The sequence below is a fragment of the Oryza sativa genome, chromosome 5, assembly GCF_034140825.1.
Source record: "Oryza sativa Japonica Group chromosome 5, ASM3414082v1".
Classification (NCBI taxonomy): Eukaryota; Viridiplantae; Streptophyta; class Magnoliopsida; order Poales; family Poaceae; genus Oryza; species Oryza sativa.
Window position 1 is genome coordinate 2948481 of NC_089039.1, and position 19303 is coordinate 2967783.

A 19303-nucleotide genomic window follows, 5' to 3' on the forward strand; every position below is an offset into this window, starting at 1 on the left:
CTTTCCCAAGAGTTCAATTCTGAGCGAATGGATAGTGATGGGCCTCTGTATAATCAGGATTTGAAATAGGCCTGTACATACTTAGGGTTTGTTCAGAAGAACTGGCTGCTACTGAACAGGCTGCTGCAGCGACAGCTGCGGAAACGGGCTACCGAACAAGTCCTTAGATAGCGAGTCCAATTCTAATGATTTCCTAATCGTTTATTTATTATTTCGTTTTTTCAATTTTATTTTTGCTGAGCTCTCCTTTAATGATTTATACTCTTCCGTTTTGCGGACGACGATTCGTAGGCCATGTTTAGATCCAAAGTTTTTCTTCAAACCTTCAACTTTTCCATCACATCCAAACTTTCTTACACACACAAACTTCCAACTTTTCCGTCACATCGTTCCAATTAAATCAAATTTCCAATTTTGACATGAAACTAAACACAGCCGTACTAGAGAATCCACAAGATATCGACCTCATGCGATTTGCCGTGTGAGTACTTACTCGAGCATCTACAGCACGTTATTCATCTGAAAGTTGCATGATAGATCTACTGCAACAATGCACAATGGCAGATCAACAAACATACATATATAGCTGATGGCTCTCAACGCAGCGAGCAACAACCACGTGGTAAAAAATAAACTTGCCAAAGTAGCAATGGCAGCACACGGTTGAAGAACCAGCTACACGAAGACCATACATCATGCACAAGCTTGCAAGCAAAACAGAGGAAAATTCCTAACTACTTAGGTCAGTGGAAGCAATCTCCATCGCCTAGATCGCCTCATCTTTTTGGCTCTTCCTCTTCAGCCTCCTCATGCGCTTCTTCTTCCACTCGACTGAATACAACACAAACAGAATTATTAGTTCAGAGTAAGCTAGCTAGCTAGCTAGAAGAAAATTAGAGAAACAAGCACGGCTGCATAGCTAAAAAAACTGCAAAAGCGAACAATATGCAGGAAGCCGTTTTTTTTTTTAATTCCCTGAGGAAAAGAAACCAGGGTGAACTGAAAGGAAGACATCATCGAAACTTGGAGCTTGTGTGGTGCCAAAGATTTAGCGGCATTATTGCCATGATGTAATACAGTGAGGCTCTTTCTAATTAATATTATAACACCAGCATTGCTGGCTTCGGTTAAAAAGGAAAGAAAGACAGCATCAGAACAAACTTAGTTGATTCATACACGACAACCATCTTTCAATGCCTAACTTAGATGTTAACAGTGTTGGGGGATTCAAGTTTGCTCTCTAGCATAGAGATGGTTGAACAAGCTAACAAAACTAGGAAATCCTAGATGGCAAATTTAACAATGCATATTACAGAAATTGAACATACAGATATGTAACTGAATTTCATGTTGATAGGGAATTGAAAACATTCACAATGTCACGTTGTAACTGAATTTCCCACTGAAACTACAAAAGAACTATCATATATAAAGTGAGCACCACAGAATTGCTGATCACCTATAATAGCTACAACTAGTAGATAAACATAGTTTCCTACTGACACTACAACAGAAGTAGCATCCTTAGAGAAATTTTAGTCCTTGAGAAAGTAACTTGAGGTACCTAAATTTTAAATTAAATTTTGGGTAATTTTACCATCCTTGAGAAGGTACTAGAGGTACCATATTTTTCTAGTGTAAAATTTGGCACCTTGTTACCTTTTCAAGGATGATAAAATTACATGCATCCTTAATGATCAGGTAGAATCCTAATATTCTAATTATGTTTCATTTGGTTATCACTAAACTGACCTACATGATATTTGTTGACTGGATATATACAAGTATAATCCAAATTTTGTGGCCTTATAGAAAATCCTAGTTCTTTTGTATATGAGGCATTGTGTTTTTATTTTACATGTAGCTGTCTTGAAAAGAGGATAGATGTTTGATTGTGGTCAGAGTAATGCTAAGGGCTCCTTTGAATCATAGGGATGAAAAAAAATAGAGGAATAGAAAAACACAAGATTCTGACAGGAATTGAAGTGTAAAACAGAGGATTGCAAAACACAAGAATGATTGAAGCGCAGGGAAAATGCATGAATCCAATGAGAGATAGACTCATAGGAAATTTTCCAAGAGGTTGGAGCTCTTGCTAAATTTCCTCTAAAATCCGCATGCAATATGTTATTCCATAGGAATTTCATAGGATTTGGAAAGCTTCAATCCTTTGAATCAAAGGGGCAAATAGAAAAATTTCCTATAGGATTTAAATCCTATGAAATTTCTATATAAATCTTTTGATTCAAAGGGGGCCTAAATTGGTAATATACAATGGCCAGCAGTAAACTGGCAAATGAAATTACTACACCCATCTAGAACCTTCCGTGACTGCTGTGGACATGCAAGATGTTTGCGAGGAGACCAATAAGTCTCCTGCTTTCACACAATTTATGTTTTTTTTTAACAGAAACTTTCACACGATTTATGTACTTGCATTTCAACAATATGTTGGTAAAGTATCTATAGGTTTTAGTATAGTTTCTAAATTTTGAAGTAATTATGCGATTCTTATGATCATTGCTGCAAAAAAAGGCATTGCATGTGCACAATTACTAGTAGTACTGAAATAGACCCTTTTTTGATAGTCCGAGGATGCAAAACATATTATGAAATCTGACCTTGTTGGGCTGTATGACGGGCTTGGTTGCGAGTATGATGGTGAGGTAGGTGAGTATGTCGGCGATGTTGAGCTGAGGAACAAAAACATAAGCAAAATAAGCAAGGGTGCGTATACGAAGACACAACAACTGAGCAGTCTGCCAAAGCCTCTCTAGTCCATATGACAACAATTCAGTACCTGTAGTAATTTGGGCTGCTTGGAGAGTATGCATGTGAAGGCGTGTACTTGACCGAAGAAGGATTGTAGCTTGGCGAAGATGGGCTGTAGCTTGGAGATGTTGGGCTGTAGCCAGGAGATGTTGGGCTGTATGCAGGCGAAGTAGGGCTGTATGCAGACGATGTCGGACTATATGAGGGTGACGTCGGACTGTAAGACGGCGATGTTGGGCTGTATGATGGTGATGTGGGGCTGTAAGACGGCGATGTTGGGCTATATGACGGTGATGTGGGGCTGTAATTGTAAGACGGCGATGTGGGGCTATAAGATGGTGATGTGGGGCTGTAACTGTAAGACGGCGATGTGGGGCTATAAGATGGTGATGTGGGGCTGTAACTGTAAGACGGCGATGTAGGGTTATAAGATGGTGATGTGGGGCTGTATGCAGAAGAAGTTGGGTTATATACAGGAGAAGTCGGACTATAAACTGGTGATGTGGGACTGTAACTTAGTGATGTAGGGCTGTAGATAGGAGATGAAGGGCTGTAGATAGGAGATGTAGCGCTGTATATTGGAGATGTTGGTGAGTGTGGTAGACTGGTAGGCACATATGACGGACTGGTAAGTGGGCATGATAATGGACTGGCAGGCGAGTAAAAAGGAGAGACAGGATTATATGGTGATGAAGAGGTGAAGCTTCCTGGCCCTGGAGTACATACGGGAGGAGATGGACTGTAACCACCCCCTGACGAAGGAGTGTAGTTGCCTGGTGAAGATACGGGTGAGAAAGCCATTCCTCCAACATACGGCGAGAACTGAGCATCTGCTGCAGTGGGGGAAGCCCTGATGTCTGGACTCAGCAGGTAACTTGGCGACATCATCCCTTGATGATATGGTGTCCCAGAGATGGGCGAGCATGCTGATGTCATCATGCCAAAGTCCAGGCCTTCAACATAGCTTGGGAGTTGAAGCTCGATGGCCTGCTTCAGCATCTGATCGTTCAGATACAGATCACAGCCTCCTGTACCTATAGGAGCAAGCTGGCCAAGCATAATGTTCTCGCTGACACCTCTCAGGGGGTCAGATTCAGCATATACAGCAGCATCAAGCAAGATGTCCACAGTCTCTTCAAAAGAACATCTCATAAGAGGCCCTGTGTCATTACGGTTGATACCATGCCTTGTAATAGCCATCAGATGTCCCCTGTATGTCATTGTATCACAAAGAACGGCCAGATGCCTGTAGTTGACATAAGATCCATCAAAAGATATGACAACCCTCAGCTCATCCAAGAGAGCTCGGCGGACAGCCTCGATTCCAAGAACCTCAATTACTTCAATCAAATGGTTACTTGTTGTCCTAGTAGCATCAACATCTTCATGGCACATGACAGCCAAGAGATTAACACCTTCTGTATCAAGCATCCACCCCTTCTCTGTTTTGAAGCCATCATTGTCCTCAAATTTATTGACGTTCCCCTCTTTGATAAACACTTTGTTAATACCTGGAATTCCACGAAGGGCCATCTCTGTCAACATGTTACTCTCAATCTTCTTGAGGAAGACATCATCCTCACCATATTCATCCTGTATTTCTCCCTTTTGAGCTTCATCATTTGTGATCCGGACACGAAGGATCAGTTTATCTGCATTATCATCATTAAATATACATGACAAGTCATCATCGAATTCATGATTGATCTTCTCTGCAATATCAGCCATGCTCAATTTCTTATCAACCATCATCTCACGATTCAGCTCAATACGCAGCAGCCATGGAGAAATTTTATCAGGGTCAATGTCCTCATCAGGCATTTCATAGTAGGACTGGACAAATTCAGCATCTTCTTCAATAATGGTTCCCAGAGGATCAGGATCATACCATATCTCAGTAGCATGAGTCACACTCCGCAGAGTAGTGTACTCTAAGGCACATTGGACATTCTTCGCCAATTCCTTCTTCTTGTTCACCTCAGGCTTTAGGTGAACTGACAATGATGGAGTTTTTATATTCTTAGCAACATTAATGATTTCTCTCAGCCTGGGAACACCAAGGGTAACGTTCTTGGCACTGACACCAGCATAATGGAAAGTATTCAGGGTCATCTGAGTTGCTGGTTCTCCGATGGACTGTGCAGCTACACATCCGATCATTTCACCTGGAGCCACTAAAGATTGAAGGAATCTCGATTCAATCTCACCAATAACCCATTCAAAAGCTTCCTTTGTAAGCCTGTACTCCTTCAAGACCCTCTTGCTAGCAAATGTGCTTCGAAGCAGGATATTGAAGAACAAAGTTGCATTCTTCTGAGCCTCAATACTGATATCATCGTCACCAGGGACAACCTTAAGTCTTTCTTGCAGCTTATCTATTGCATCCACAATTTCCATTGGGTGCATGTCAGAAGGCCTTCTCAGATCAATCTTGAATGTCTTCTGAGCATTCCAGATAAGCCGCTTGAGATTGACAGGCATAGGCCATGTATTATCACCAGTTGTAGCAATCTCAGTGCCAAGCTGGAACCGGTCAGCTTCTAGCTTCTGAACCTCTGCCTCAAACACATTTCTAATCTCACTGATGGTCTTCAAATCCTCAGCATGTTGAGTCGACAAGTAGTTTGGCTTCCAGTTCTCATCATCCAGTTCATAACGAAATACATTATCAAACTCAGCCTTTTTCATCTTCAAGGAGTCCAACTTCTGTGACTCAATCCAAATAGCATCCATGCCATCTTCTCCATATAAGAACTGAATGACATCTCCCAAAGAATTTCTAACAGTACCATCATACTTCACCATGATATCTTCCATAGCCTTCACAAGTCGTCGCTGGATATATCCAGTTTCCGAGGTCTTCACAGCAGTATCAATCAGACCTTCTCTACCACCCATAGCATGAAAGAAAAATTCTTGTGGTGTCAGGCCTCGAAGGTAAGAGTTCTCCACAAACCCACGACTTTCAGGACCATAGTCATTTTTCGTGAAGTGGGGCAATGTTCGATTGGTGAAGCCAAATGGGATCCGCTTGCCCTCAACATTCTGCTGTCCGACACAAGCAGTCATCTGTGAAATATTGATGAAAGTTCCTTTTGAGCCTGCGGTGGCCATAGCCTTCAGATTGTTACTTTCAGACAAACTCTTCTCGGCACTACTTCCAGCAACATCACGAGCCTTGTTAAGAACCTAACATAGAGAAAGGTAGGTAAGCAAGTTGCAAGTCTATCAAATGAATGGTTCATTCTTTTTTCAATTGAAAGAGCGGAGCATAAACAGTCAAGCAGTACCTCATTTACTCTATTTTCAAATGATTCCATCGTGGTGCGTCCTGCCTCAGCTTCCAATTGGTTATCACGAAATTGCTTAATAAGTTTCTTCACATCATTTTTAGCTTTTGAGATTGTCTCATTAATATTCTCCATGGTGGCTGCATCTGCAATTGTATCCCCAATTCCAATACTGAAACCATTTTGCAGAAGCCAGTAGTTGACTAGCCACTGTGTATGACCTAAGAACTTGCGAGCAGCATCTGGACCAACCTCTTCCCTGCAAAGAACAATATATAACTTGCTAAGCAAAATTCCAAACTGCAACTGGATTTCAACATTAAAAGTTAATTACAGCATACTTACCAAATAACATGAATAAGACTTCCAGTTGATGTTCCAAGTGTCTTTTTGCAAAGTGTACCAGATAGAAGCTCTCCCTTCTCTATCCGGACCATAGTATCACCAGGAGTAATAAATCTTGTTTCAGCTTCAGAATGCCAGCCAGAAAATCTAATCAAATTGATTTGCTTGGGAATAATTAAGTTGAAAACTTGTTTCCCAGTCCAAATAGGCCTTGGTTTCAAAATGGCGGGGGCAGGGACCTTTCCATCAAAATCTTCCCACCACATTAAGATGTTCATAAATACATCCTGGAAAAAAAACAGAAAGATGAGCATAACTGCGCAGAAAAGAACTAATTAAGGTATCATGTGCAGACTTGCTAACCTTTTCAATAAGAGTATCTCTTTTAGTAATTTTGCGACACCCAAGAAGCGTGTCCTGGACAATACCCATAACAGGCCTGTTCGATTGAGGAGACACAATACATTTTGGAACCATCATCAACTCTAGAACTTCAGCTCTGGTCTCAAATGACTGAGGAACATGCATATTCATTTCATCCCCATCAAAATCTGCATTGTACGGCGAAGTGACGGACAAGTTTAAGCGGAAAGTTGAATAGGGCATGATTTTAATGCGATGCCCCATGATAGACATTTTGTGAAGACTGGGTTGCCGATTGAAAAGAACAAAATCCCCATCATTGAGGTGCCTTTCCACCTGAAATGAAAAAATAAAACGCCAAATAAGGAAACTAATATAGAAGAAAATACTGTAATGTGACTATCAGTAAAGTAAATTCTACAACAAAGTTGGTACGCACCTTGTAACCCAGCTCCAGATGCTGATCACTACTTTTCTTCACATAACGAAGATCAAGCCTCTGACCGTCTTCCCTGATAATGTATTTTGCACCTGTCTTCCCAGGGGGAGGGTGGGGCCCATATTCTACAAGTTCTTTCAACCTGAGATCATTGAATAGGTGTAAGTGATCATTAAAGAACTGTGATCGTGCCTTGATAACAGTAAATGATTTACCTCTCGATGTTATATGGAGTAACAGTTTCTGGGTATGTCAGGTTCAAAGCAATACTCCATGGCACTCCCAATTCATCAATGTTAATATTCGGGTCTGGTGTGATGACAGTACGAGCTGAGAAATCAACACGCTTCCCCATCAAGTTTCCTCTAATGCGGCCTTCCTTTGCTTTCAGTCTGCTGCAAATTGATTTAATAGGCCTTCCAGATCGCTGTGTGGCCTAAAAATTCCAACAAAAGAAAGTCAGGATAAACTTATCATTGTTAACTAAAATGGCAAAATGACTTTGTAATCTGCTCACCCTTGGCTGGCCAGGAAGTTCATTGTCAAAGTATGTTGCAATGTGGAATTGCAATAACTGAGCAAACTCTGTTATTATGTGAGCTGGGGCTCCATTTCTCTCTTGCCTCCTCAAGTTCTCATTGTGTCGAATTATCATTGCTAATTGATGAGTCAAATCATCCTGTAAAGAAAAGCAGTGAGTTAATGAAGGTGCATCCTTTTAAAAACAGCCTAGGTTAAAAGGTATCTCTGCTCACCTCACTTCTGGAAGAAGTATCCATCATTACAGATGGTCTCACAGGGGGTGGAGGAATCGGAAGGACTTGCAAAATCATCCAATCAGGACGGGCAAATTTGGGGTTCAGACCCAATAGAAGACAGTCCTCGTCACTTATATGTTTAAGAACATTAAGGACCTGAGAACACAGGAACCACATGGTTAAATGAATATTCTTAAAAAATAATGTATTGAATTGAGTAATTAATGATTGTGTACATACCCTCTCAGCAGAGAGGATTTGCTTCCGGTCCACAGGTTCAGGGAGTTGCTCTTGGTCATCGTTTTTCTTCTTTGGTGCTTTATACTCTGCAACCATCTTCATACCGTCAACAGTGATATTCGGCTGCTGAGCACCACAGCCACCCCTTTTCTTCACTGGATCATCAGTACCTTGTTGCTCCTGAACATCAAGATTGTCACCGCCTGCACAGATCTTTCTGTTCTTGCAAGCATCATATATTCTTTTTAGTTTATTTTTTGGATTCCTGATTTTAAGAGCCTGCTTGAACTTGATATCATCCTGCAACAAAAGCATCCGGCCATTGTTAAACAAACCCAAAGCTGAGCAACAAAAAGGTTCATATGATTAGGATGGATATTAGTTAACATGCATCATCTTTCTCAGAATTTACCAAAAAGCTGCAAAATTAGTTCAGTTAGTGAGGCTTCATGGTTTGGACTGTTTTACACAACATTACAAGAATGTACATTTGTACAACCACAGGGATTTGCCATCTATGCAAATAATTAGGGTGAGAAAGATTGAAAACATACAAGTATATTGACCATGCCACGAATAGCCAGAATAGAAACTATTATGGTTTCAGTTTTGCATGTCTAGCATTAGACCAAAAGCACCTTCTAGCTTTTGCCAGGCAAAAACAGGATGAGCAACAGAAGAAATAAGGCGTAAAATGATTGCATTGTACATGTTAGGCATATGTAACACAGAAAACAAATGACAACATTAAGCATGCTGAGTGACAACAGGAGAAACAGAACAAAGTTTCAAACATGGTAATAAAGACATATATGTATATTTGCGTTTGCAAGTATAGTTGTGTTTACATGAATAGTCAGAACAAATAGCATTATGGTTCCAGTTTATCAAGTATAGCATAAAATCAATGGTCCTTCCTACTTTATTTGGATATGTTGCAAAACATCCAAACCACAGAAGAGCAGTCCATGTACCTCATCTGCAAGGATCTTGGAGCAATTGAAGCAGACGCAGCGCATTATGGAGAGTACAGTCTTGATGAAGCCGATGTGGAACATTGGCTTAGCAAGCTCAAGGTGGCCAAAGTGGCCTGGGCACTCTGCCATCCCAGCCATGCATGTCTCACACTTGATCTTCCGGTCAATTGTCCCCATCCGAGGGTCACTCAAGCCACCAGGCTTGGGCTTCCCCTTTTCCATAGTCTCTGCATGCTCTATATGCACCACCGACATTTGTCTCTACAAAGCAGCAACGCAGAAATTACATCAAATACCATCCCAAAAATCGTGTTCCTTACACATTCCACATGCAGCTTCTGAGTTCTTGCATTTAATGAAGCACTCAACCTATTAAACCGGATGACTCGAAATATTATTAAACCCATCTAATTAATCCATGTTAATATTATGTTATTAACTGCATCTCAAGTGTGACTGTTATTTTAAAATTCACTTTAAATATGCGAAATTCATCCAACTTTTCAGACTATACAGAGCTGCTCAACTCAATAGGTACACCACACAATTGCAAACAAATTAAAGACTGCGAAGTATACAAACTTAATTGAACACCTCACAGCTTATGACAGAGAGTAAATGTTTCGTCAACTGCTTGTTTGTTTCAAGTACAATGCACAATGCACACACACAACAGCTAGCAAGTTGAACCCTAACTGCTTCAATCAGGTTCCAACATCCATTGTTACAGTGCTCAAATTTTAGTTTAATTCGCTCTCACAATGGTACGAGCAAACTCCCCCAAATTCAAACCAATCCAAGTCCACCCAAACTCAAACAATTGGAGCTCATGGTCAACATTCACTTGGAATTTTTCCCCCTTCTCATAGCATCAAAAGTTCAAAACTCGTCCAACAGCAGCAATCAGCAAGCGAGCACCAAAACTCTCATCCATCCACCCACCCACCCACCCACCCGAACCCGCCCCAACTCCGATCGAATTCCGACTCCGCGCGCACGCGCGCACAGAGAGAAACGGAGAGGGGGAAGGAAGCGAAGCGAGGAGTAAGCAACTCAGTGCATTACGATCTCGTCGGGGCTGAGGACGCCGAACTGCACCGCCTCCACCTTGGCCACCTCGGCCGGCGAGTACGGGAACCTCGCAGCATCCATGTCTCCCAATCACCCCCACACACACCCCTCCCCGCCGCCGCCGCCGCGCACCACCACCACCACCTACCCAGTCACCAGTGCGTGTGCTTTTGGCGGTTAAGCCGGGGGCGGAATCGAATCGAGACGAATCGGCGAAAAATCGCCGCCGCCTCCGCCGCGAGATGGGAGGGGAAAACGCGGGGGTTCGACAGAGGAGGAGAGGTGGGGGGTAGGGCTCTATTTATAGCCGTATCGTGCGCCGGCTCGGCTATTGTGAGCTATAGGTCGGTTTACGGGTGGGCCGGGTTGGAAGGATTCGATTTTTTTTCCCTATATTCCCTTTCAGTTTGGATTTATCCCAAGTCAAAAATTATTCCACCGACATAGTGATGGCCGCGATTTATTTTGGCACTTGGATCCTGTTAAAAGAGCAGCTAAGAATCCGTATACAATTCAGATATTACGGCTCGTTTAGTATTTTGCTGCACAAGGAATATACGGAGTTGTTAATATCAACCGCTCAAGTAAGTGGCATAGCCAGGATTTTATACCTGTGAGGTCAATTACTAATGGTTTATATTTAAGTGGGGCTATTTCTCTAATTTTTTTATCTATACATGAAAATCGAGGTTTATAGGGTGTTTTTCAAAAAACTGTGGGGTCAGCCGACACTACAGAAATGACCTAAATCCGCCACTGGCTTAAGTAACACATAGTGGCGTTTGTTCAAAGGGATCATCCATGCAAAAAGTATTGGAAAAGATGGTGCGGCACAGTAACGGAGCCAACACCACCATGACCGACTAAATTTTATATTTGTTGACGGTTAACGACAATGGATATGGCAGCGACGAAGCTCGGGCAGCCACCCAACCTTTCCTGCCGCTGGTGCATAGCACGGTACATTCTACGTTAATCTTTCGCCATCACCACCATCCATCCTCAAATGTGACCATATTGTTGTGTTTTAGACGCCCTTGTCGACGGCTTGAGGAGAGAACCATTAGCCGGTGGATGACGGTGAGTAGCGGTGTCGAAACTAGATTTCGGCAATAATCAAAGGGGGTAGCGCACGAGACCTAAAAGTGGATGGATGCGGAGACAAAGGATTTAGACAGGTTCAGGCCCTCTCAATGAGAGGTAATACCCTACTCCTGTTTGGGGATTTGAATCCGCCGGGTGTGTATTGATCTGACGATCAGGTTGTCTCATGCCCCCTAGAGGGCCTCCTGCCCACCTTATATAGGGTGGGGGGCAGGATTACAAGATAGAAACCTTAACCAATACGGTATCGGTTTCCTAAATCTACTTTACAATATTATCAAACCAGGACTTTAGGCCGTTCCGTAACATACAAGGAAACGTAATACCCAAGTCATGATCTGTTACATATTACATATATATAAGTTATCCCCTATAACTAGTCGGATAACCATGCCGTGTGGGTATGGGGTACCCATAATCTCCACAGTAGCCCCTGAGACCTTCGCAGTCGAAAAGATAATCTTCTCTCGAACCAGATTACTCCAAAGCCGAGTGCTTCAATCATCTTTGCCATGGTCTCCCGAGTACTTTTACCAAATCTGAAGACTGTGGAGGGCTGGAAAATAAAGTCAGGTGCACCGACTAGATGCACCTAATAGGTGTAGCCCCCGACAATGTGGTTAATTGAACAAACCAAGCATATAGTCAAGGAATAAATAATTCAACCAACCAAGTGGTTTTGATAATCGTAATCAACCAAGTGACTTGATATCAATATATAGCATATGCGGTGTGAATCCTCCAAATAACATGATCCGAGTGATATACCAACTGCTTTGTAAAATATGATGAGTGATATAGAAAAATAGCTATAAAGAAGCTTGTATATTGTGAATAAAGAAATTTCCAAAGTATTGGGCATACGCCATGCGCACACTGCTTTAACAGATGTGCTTAAGTCCCTAGAAGACACATGGTTCCACCATACCTGGAAATATATGGCATATGTGGTATAAAATCCGAGTAAATAAACTCATAAAGGATTTACCAACCGCCTGAAAAATGACCACAATATATAATCAGCCTAAGCCATAATATTGGTCAATAAAAATGCACACTTACGTGGCAAAAAGCAACGATATTGTATCCAATCAATTGCTTAAAAATCCAAACAGCACCATGACTATATTAAAAAGTCAGCGGGGCAGCTATATAAAGCTTTTACTGTTTGACACCTTTTAAGATGCATTGTACCAACTCCTAAAAAGTTGAGTAACTGCGGTATAAAAGGATTTTAAGGTATTGGGCACTTGATCACGCGCACTTTGGCCTAAGCAAAAAGTGCCTAAGTCCCTAAAAGAACGTGACAGGCCACACCTGAAAATATGGGCTGCAGACATATTAGGCCTAGGCCAAAAAATATGCCTTCGATACCCTTTAAAGGATGACGCATATAACATGCTCCCGAGTAATAAATCTTCCGGGTAATATAGACCAAGTGTAGCTCATATGAATAGCTTCTGATCTGAATGATTATCCCTTATGGGATACTCCAAAATAAATATAATAATTGAATCCCGACTGGCGCAAGTATTCGGTTAATAGCCCTTACGGGGAATAATAATTGGTCCAGTCTTTGAACATAGAAAATAAACTCATGACTATGAATACATGTGGAATGTATCCGGAACAAGTCCAAATTGGAGATATAATCCTCACGCTTGAGTTGATGAGCCCCTGAGCATATAGCTTGTCCTTCTGTCATAGTCAAAATTGTCTATTGGCAATAGCTGACGCAGTCGGCATGAAGATGAAATGACCAACATGAAGACGAAATTGCTCATCAGAAGTAACGGAAGATGTCAGTGGTAGTAAAAACAATGACACCAATCAAAGGTAATGAAGTTGCATAACCATGGAGGCGAAGAAACCAGTCGGCTACAGTCAGGTCAGCTAGCAGTGAAGATGTAGGCGCCCAACAACAACGAAAGAACAGTCGGTGGTGACAAAAGCAAACCGACGATGAAGACGTAGACGCGCATCAACGGTGATGGCGAAATCTACCAATCATGAAGATGAAGAAAATACTTGACGACGACAAACGCAACCGACATGATGAAGATGACGATGTCGGTGATCCAGCCAATAGCAGTGTAGCAACCAATGATAATGACAAAGACGCTCATCAGCATTTGCATAGTAGGTCAACCGTGAAGGTGAAATAATAAGTCGGCGAAAACATAATCATCCATTAGCAACAGCAGAGATGTCAGGGCCGATGAAGCAGAGGTGCTGGTGATGATGTCAGTGACAATAATCCATCAAATTAATGTTATAACTGTTGTAGATGCTTCACTTGGAGGAGAGTTGATGTTGTTGCCCAACTCGTCTAAACCGAAATATTTGAAGTTGTTGAAGTAGAATGTCTGCTCCGAAGCAAAGATGAAGATAATGACTCCTGGAGTTGACTCGTGGGTTGATGAATTGATTTCTTCAGCTTGACATAAAATTTGTCAAATTTTGAGCCTTGTATTTGTGTAGCCCCCGACTCTTTGGTTAGTTGGGAAACAACTGAACATAGAGTCGAGAATTATAGCTTCTTGTCGTCGAGTAGTCATTGCTTGATTGAAGATATGCGTTGAAGGTGTCCAAGTAGAAATCCTGAATATTGGAGAGTCACTTGTTGTAGTAAAATATCATGGCATTGCATGCCGAGATGTCGAGGTTCACAAAGACGTCGTGGTTGGTGAAGTAGTAAAACTTGCGGAGTAGCAGCAATAGAGTTTGCCAGTGCCGAAGATAATAAAGATGAAGTCGCTCCACCATGATGACAAAGTTGCATCGCCGTGATGAAGTGAACACGAGTCGGCGGCAACAGAAGCAAACTGGTAGCGAAGACGCGCAGTTGTGAAGATAAAAGCACTAGTCGGCGGCGGCATAACCAGTCGGCAACGGAAGACGATGATGTCCATCAGTAGTGGTAGCTGTATAAACCAGACGTAGAGGTGAGGGCACTAGTCAGCAGCAGACGAGACGACCGGCGGTGAAGAAGATAAGGCCAATCAACACTGGCAGAATCATGCAGCCATGGAAGTGAAGAAACCAGTCGGCAGCCATGGCAAACGTAGGCAGCTTGTGTTGAAGATACTGATGCCTATTAGTAGTGACAGCGATGTAGCCAGCCGTGAAGAAGGTAGCATCAGTTGGCGTTATAACAGGCCAGCCGTGCAGGCAGTGACACCAGTCAGCGGCGGATGCGGCGGCCGGTCGGTGAAGACGTAGACGCCCAACAACGGCAGCATAATAGGCCAGCCGTGCAGGCGGAAACACCAGTCGGCGGCGGACGAGGCGGCCGGTCGGTGAAGACGTAGACGCCCAACAACGGCGGCATAAAGGCCAGCCGTGCAGGCGGAAACACCAGTCGGCAGCGGACGAGGCGGCCGGTCGGTGAAGACGTAGACGCCCAACAACGGCAGCATAATAGGCCAGCCGTGCAGGCGGAAACACCAGTCGGCGGCGGTCGAGACGGCCGGTCGGTGAAGACGTAGACGCCCAACAACGGCGGCATAATAAGTCAGCCGTGCAGGCGGAAGCACCAGTCGGCGGCGGACGAGGCGGCCGGTCGGTGAAGACGTAGACGCCCAACAACGGCAGCATAATAGGCCAGCCGTGCAGGCGGAAACACCAGTCGGCGGCGGTCGAGGCGGCCGGTCGGTGAAGACGTAGACGCCCAACAACGGCGGCATAAAGGCCAGCCGTGCAGGCGGAAACACCAGTCGGCAGCGGACGAGGCGGCCGGTCGGTGAAGACGTAGACGCCCAACAACGGCGGCATAAAGGCCAGCCGTGCAGGCGGAAGCACCAGTCGGCGGCGGACGAGGCGGCCGGTCGGTGAAGACGTAGACGCCCAACAACGGCGGCATAAAGGCCAGCCGTGCAGGCGGAAGCACCAGTCGGCGCCGGACGAGGCGGCCGGTCGGTGAAGACGTAGACGCCCAACAACGGCAGCATAATAGGCCAGCCGTGCAGGCGGAAGCACCAGTCGGCGGCGGACGAGGCGGCCGGTCGGTGAAGACGTAGACGCCCAACAACGGCAGCATAATAAGTCTGCCGTGCAGGCGGAAGCACCAATCGGTAGCGGCGAAGGCAAGCCGGTCGGTGAAGACGTAGACGCCCAACAACGGCGGCATAAAGGCCAGCCGTGCAGGCGGAAACACCAGTCGGCGGCGGCGAAGGCAAGCCGGTCGGTGAAGACGTAGGCGCCCAACAACGGCGGCATAATAGGCCAGCCGTGCAGGCGAGGACACCAGTCGGTGGCAGCGAAGGCAAGCCGGTCGGTGAAGACGTAGGCGCCCAACAACGGCGGCATAATAGGCCAGCCGTGCAGGCGAGGACACCAGTCGGCGGCGGCGAAGGCGAGCCGGTCGGTGAAGACGTAGGCGCCCAACAACGGCGGCATAATAGGCCAGCCGTGCAGGCGAGGACACCAGTCGGCGGCGACGAAGGCGAGCCGGTCGGTGAAGACGTAGGCGCCCAACAACGGCGGCATAAAGGCCAGCCGTGCAGGCGGAAGCACCAGTCGGCGGCGGACGAGGCGGCCGGTCGGTGAAGACGTAGACGCCCAACAACGGCGGCATAAAGGCCAGCCGTGCAGGCGGAAACACCAGTCGGCAGCGGACGAGGCGGCCGGTCGGTGAAGACGTAGACGCCCAACAACGGCGGCATAAAGGCCAGCCGTGCAGGCGGAAACACCAGTCGGCGGCGGCGAAGGCGAGCCGGTCGGTGAAGACGTAGGCGCCCAACAACGGCGGCATAATAGGCCAGCCGTGCAGGCGAGGACACCAGTCGGCGGCGACGAAGGCGAGCCGGTCGGTGAAGACGTAGGCGCCCAACAACGGCGGCATAAAGGCCAGCCGTGCAGGCGGAAGCACCAGTCGGCGGCGGACGAGGCGGCCGGTCGGTGAAGACGTAGACGCCCAACAACGGCGGCATAAAGGCCAGCCGTGCAGGCGGAAACACCAGTCGGCAGCGGCGAAGGCAAGCCGGTCGGTGAAGACGTAGACGCCCAACAACGGCAGCATAATAGGCCAGCCGTGCAGGCGGAAGCACCAGTCGGCGCCGGACGAGGCGGCCGGTCGGTGAAGACGTAGACGCCCAACAACGGCAGCATAATAGGCCAGCCGTGCAGGCGGAAACACCAGTCGGCGGCGGTCGAGGCGGCCGGTCGGTGAAGACGTAGACGCCCAACAACGGCGGCATAAAGGCCAGCCGTGCAGGCGGAAACACCAGTCGGCAGCGGACGAGGCGGCCGGTCGGTGAAGACGTAGACGCCCAACAACGGCGGCATAAAGGCCAGCCGTGCAGGCGGAAGCACCAGTCGGCGGCGGACGAGGCGGCCGGTCGGTGAAGACGTAGACGCCCAACAACGGCGGCATAAAGGCCAGCCGTGCAGGCGGAAACACCAGTCGGCAGCGGACGAGGCGGCCGGTCGGTGAAGACGTAGACGCCCAACAACGGCGGCATAAAGGCCAGCCGTGCAGGCGGAAGCACCAGTCGGCGGCGGACGAGGCGGCCGGTCGGTGAAGACGTAGACGCCCAACAACGGCGGCATAAAGGCCAGCCGTGCAGGCGGAAGCACCAGTCGGCGCCGGACGAGGCGGCCGGTCGGTGAAGACGTAGACGCCCAACAACGGCAGCATAATAGGCCAGCCGTGCAGGCGGAAACACCAGTCAGCGGCGGTCGAGGCGGCCGGTCGGTGAAGACGTAGACGCCCAACAACGGCGGCATAAAGGCCAGCCGTGCAGGCGGAAACACCAGTCGGCAGCGGACGAGGCGGCCGGTCGGTGAAGACGTAGACGCCCAACAACAGCGGCATAAAGGCCAGCCGTGCAGGCGGAAGCACCAGTCGGCGGCGGACGAGGCGGCCGGTCGGTGAAGACGTAGACGCCCAACAACGGCGGCATAAAGGCCAGCCGTGCAGGCGGAAGCACCAGTCGGCGCCGGACGAGGCGGCCGGTCGGTGAAGACGTAGACGCCCAACAACGGCAGCATAATAGGCCAGCCGTGCAGGCGGAAGCACCAGTCGGCGGCGGACGAGGCGGCCGGTCGGTGAAGACGTAGACGCCCAACAACGGCAGCATAATAAGTCTGCCGTGCAGGCGGAAGCACCAATCGGTAGCGGCGAAGGCAAGCCGGTCGGTGAAGACGTAGACGCCCAACAACGGCGGCATAAAGGCCAGCCGTGCAGGCGGAAACACCAGTCGGCGGCGGCGAAGGCAAGCCGGTCGGTGAAGACGTAGGCGCCCAACAACGGCGGCATAATAGGCCAGCCGTGCAGGCGAGGACACCAGTCGGTGGCAGCGAAGGCAAGCCGGTCGGTGAAGACGTAGGCGCCCAACAACGGCGGCATAATAGGCCAGCCGTGCAGGCGAGGACACCAGTCGGCGGCGGCGAAGGCGAGCCGGTCGGTGAAGACGTAGGCGCCCAACAACGGCGGCATAATAGGCCAGCCGTGCAGGCGAGGACACCAGTCGGCGGCGACGAAGGCGAGCCGGTCGGTGAAGACGTAGGCGCCCAACAACGGCGGCATAATAGGCCAGCCGTGCAGGCGAGGACACCAGTCGGCGGCGACGAAGGCGAGCCGGTCGGTGAAGACGTAGGCGCCCAACAACGGCGGCATAATAGGCCAGCCGTGCAGGCGAGGACACCAGTCGGCGGCGACGAAGGCGAGCCGGTCGGTGAAGACGTAGGCGCCCAACAACGGCGGCATAATAGGCCAGCCGTGCAGGCGAGGACCCCAGTCGGCGGCGACGAAGGCGAGCCGGTCGGTGAAGACGTAGACGCCCAACAACGGCGGCATAAAGGCCAGCCGTGCAGGCGGAAACACCAGTCGGCGGCGGCGAAGGCAAGCCGGTCGGTGAAGACGTAGGCGCCCAACAACGGCGGCATAATAGGCCAGCCGTGCAGGCGAGGACACCAGTCGGCGGCAGCGAAGGCAAGCCGGTCGGTGAAGACGTAGACGCCCAACAACGGCGGCATAAAGGCCAGCCGTGCAGGCGAGGACACCAGTCGGCGGCGACGAAGGCAAGCCGGTCGGTGAAGACGTAGGCGCCCAACAACGGCGGCATAATAGGCCAGCCGTGCAGGCGGAAACACCAGTCGGCGGCGGCCGAGGCGAGCCGGTGGTGATGTTCTGACTGATCCATTCCTGGAGCGTAAGAGATAAGCCTAAAGCCATGAATCCCTTTTATGCATATCTGGATTTGGATCCTGCAGAGCAAACATATAGGATGAGTAGTATCTGATATAAATATAATACTCGAGAAAAAATCAAGTATTTTAAAATATTTATAAACATGTATTTCTCCTCTTGTCAATTTTGATTTCCCCGAGTAGATGACTCATTACGTTTAAACACTCTGCCCGACTAGTCATAGCCACCAAGCACTGGGAGTCGGCCTAAGCACTTCCCAAACATGCATATGAGTGACATGAGTTCGTCATTAATGGAACAAAGTTTCACGGATCGGAGTTTACTACTCGGGTACTTTTGCAATTATTAAGAGCAGAAAATAAATTTATCTCATCTCTATGCTTTTGATTTATTCCGAATAATACTTAGCACCTTGCGTTACTCGGTCCATCCAACGAGCCCCCGGGTGCTAGGAATCGGCCCAAAGGCAACCATCCATTGGCAAACCAAGCGGAAAGCATAGGAAGATAGAACTCCATAACTCGATAGGTACTTTTGTACTCAGATTATGTCGCAAGCAATCAAGATAAATATTATGAAAATTGTTTAAAAAATACGATATAACATCTATAGCCCCCGACTCACTAGTCAACGGCGAACCAGTTGATGTAGTGAGGCAAAGGAAAAGACAAAATATCATATAGAGAATAAAATAAATGATGACTTAGCTTTGTAATATTCCCCTTGGTGATGGCAGAAGTGGCCAATGTGGGAACAAAGTCGTCCATCAATGACAATGAAGACACCAGTCG

At 47.1% G+C, this 19303-nt stretch overlaps 1 protein-coding gene across 1 annotated transcript; it reads right to left on the bottom strand.

The window, feature by feature from the left end:
- Window positions 1-563: 563 nt before the first annotated feature.
- LOC4337831 (DNA-directed RNA polymerase II subunit RPB1) lies at window positions 564-10525 on the bottom strand. Its single transcript, XM_015782850.3, has 13 exons — window positions 10250-10525; window positions 9182-9445; window positions 8208-8507; window positions 7965-8123; window positions 7727-7888; window positions 7425-7645; window positions 7210-7351; window positions 6771-7106; window positions 6408-6694; window positions 6063-6321; window positions 2801-5961; window positions 2622-2693; window positions 564-831 (listed from the first exon to the last, which is right to left on the bottom strand). Exons 1-13 carry the CDS (start codon window positions 10334-10336, stop codon window positions 777-779), a joined length of 5505 nt encoding a protein of 1834 aa, XP_015638336.1. The 5' UTR covers window positions 10337-10525; the 3' UTR covers window positions 564-776.
- Between the last annotated feature and the right edge of the window lie 8778 nt (window positions 10526-19303).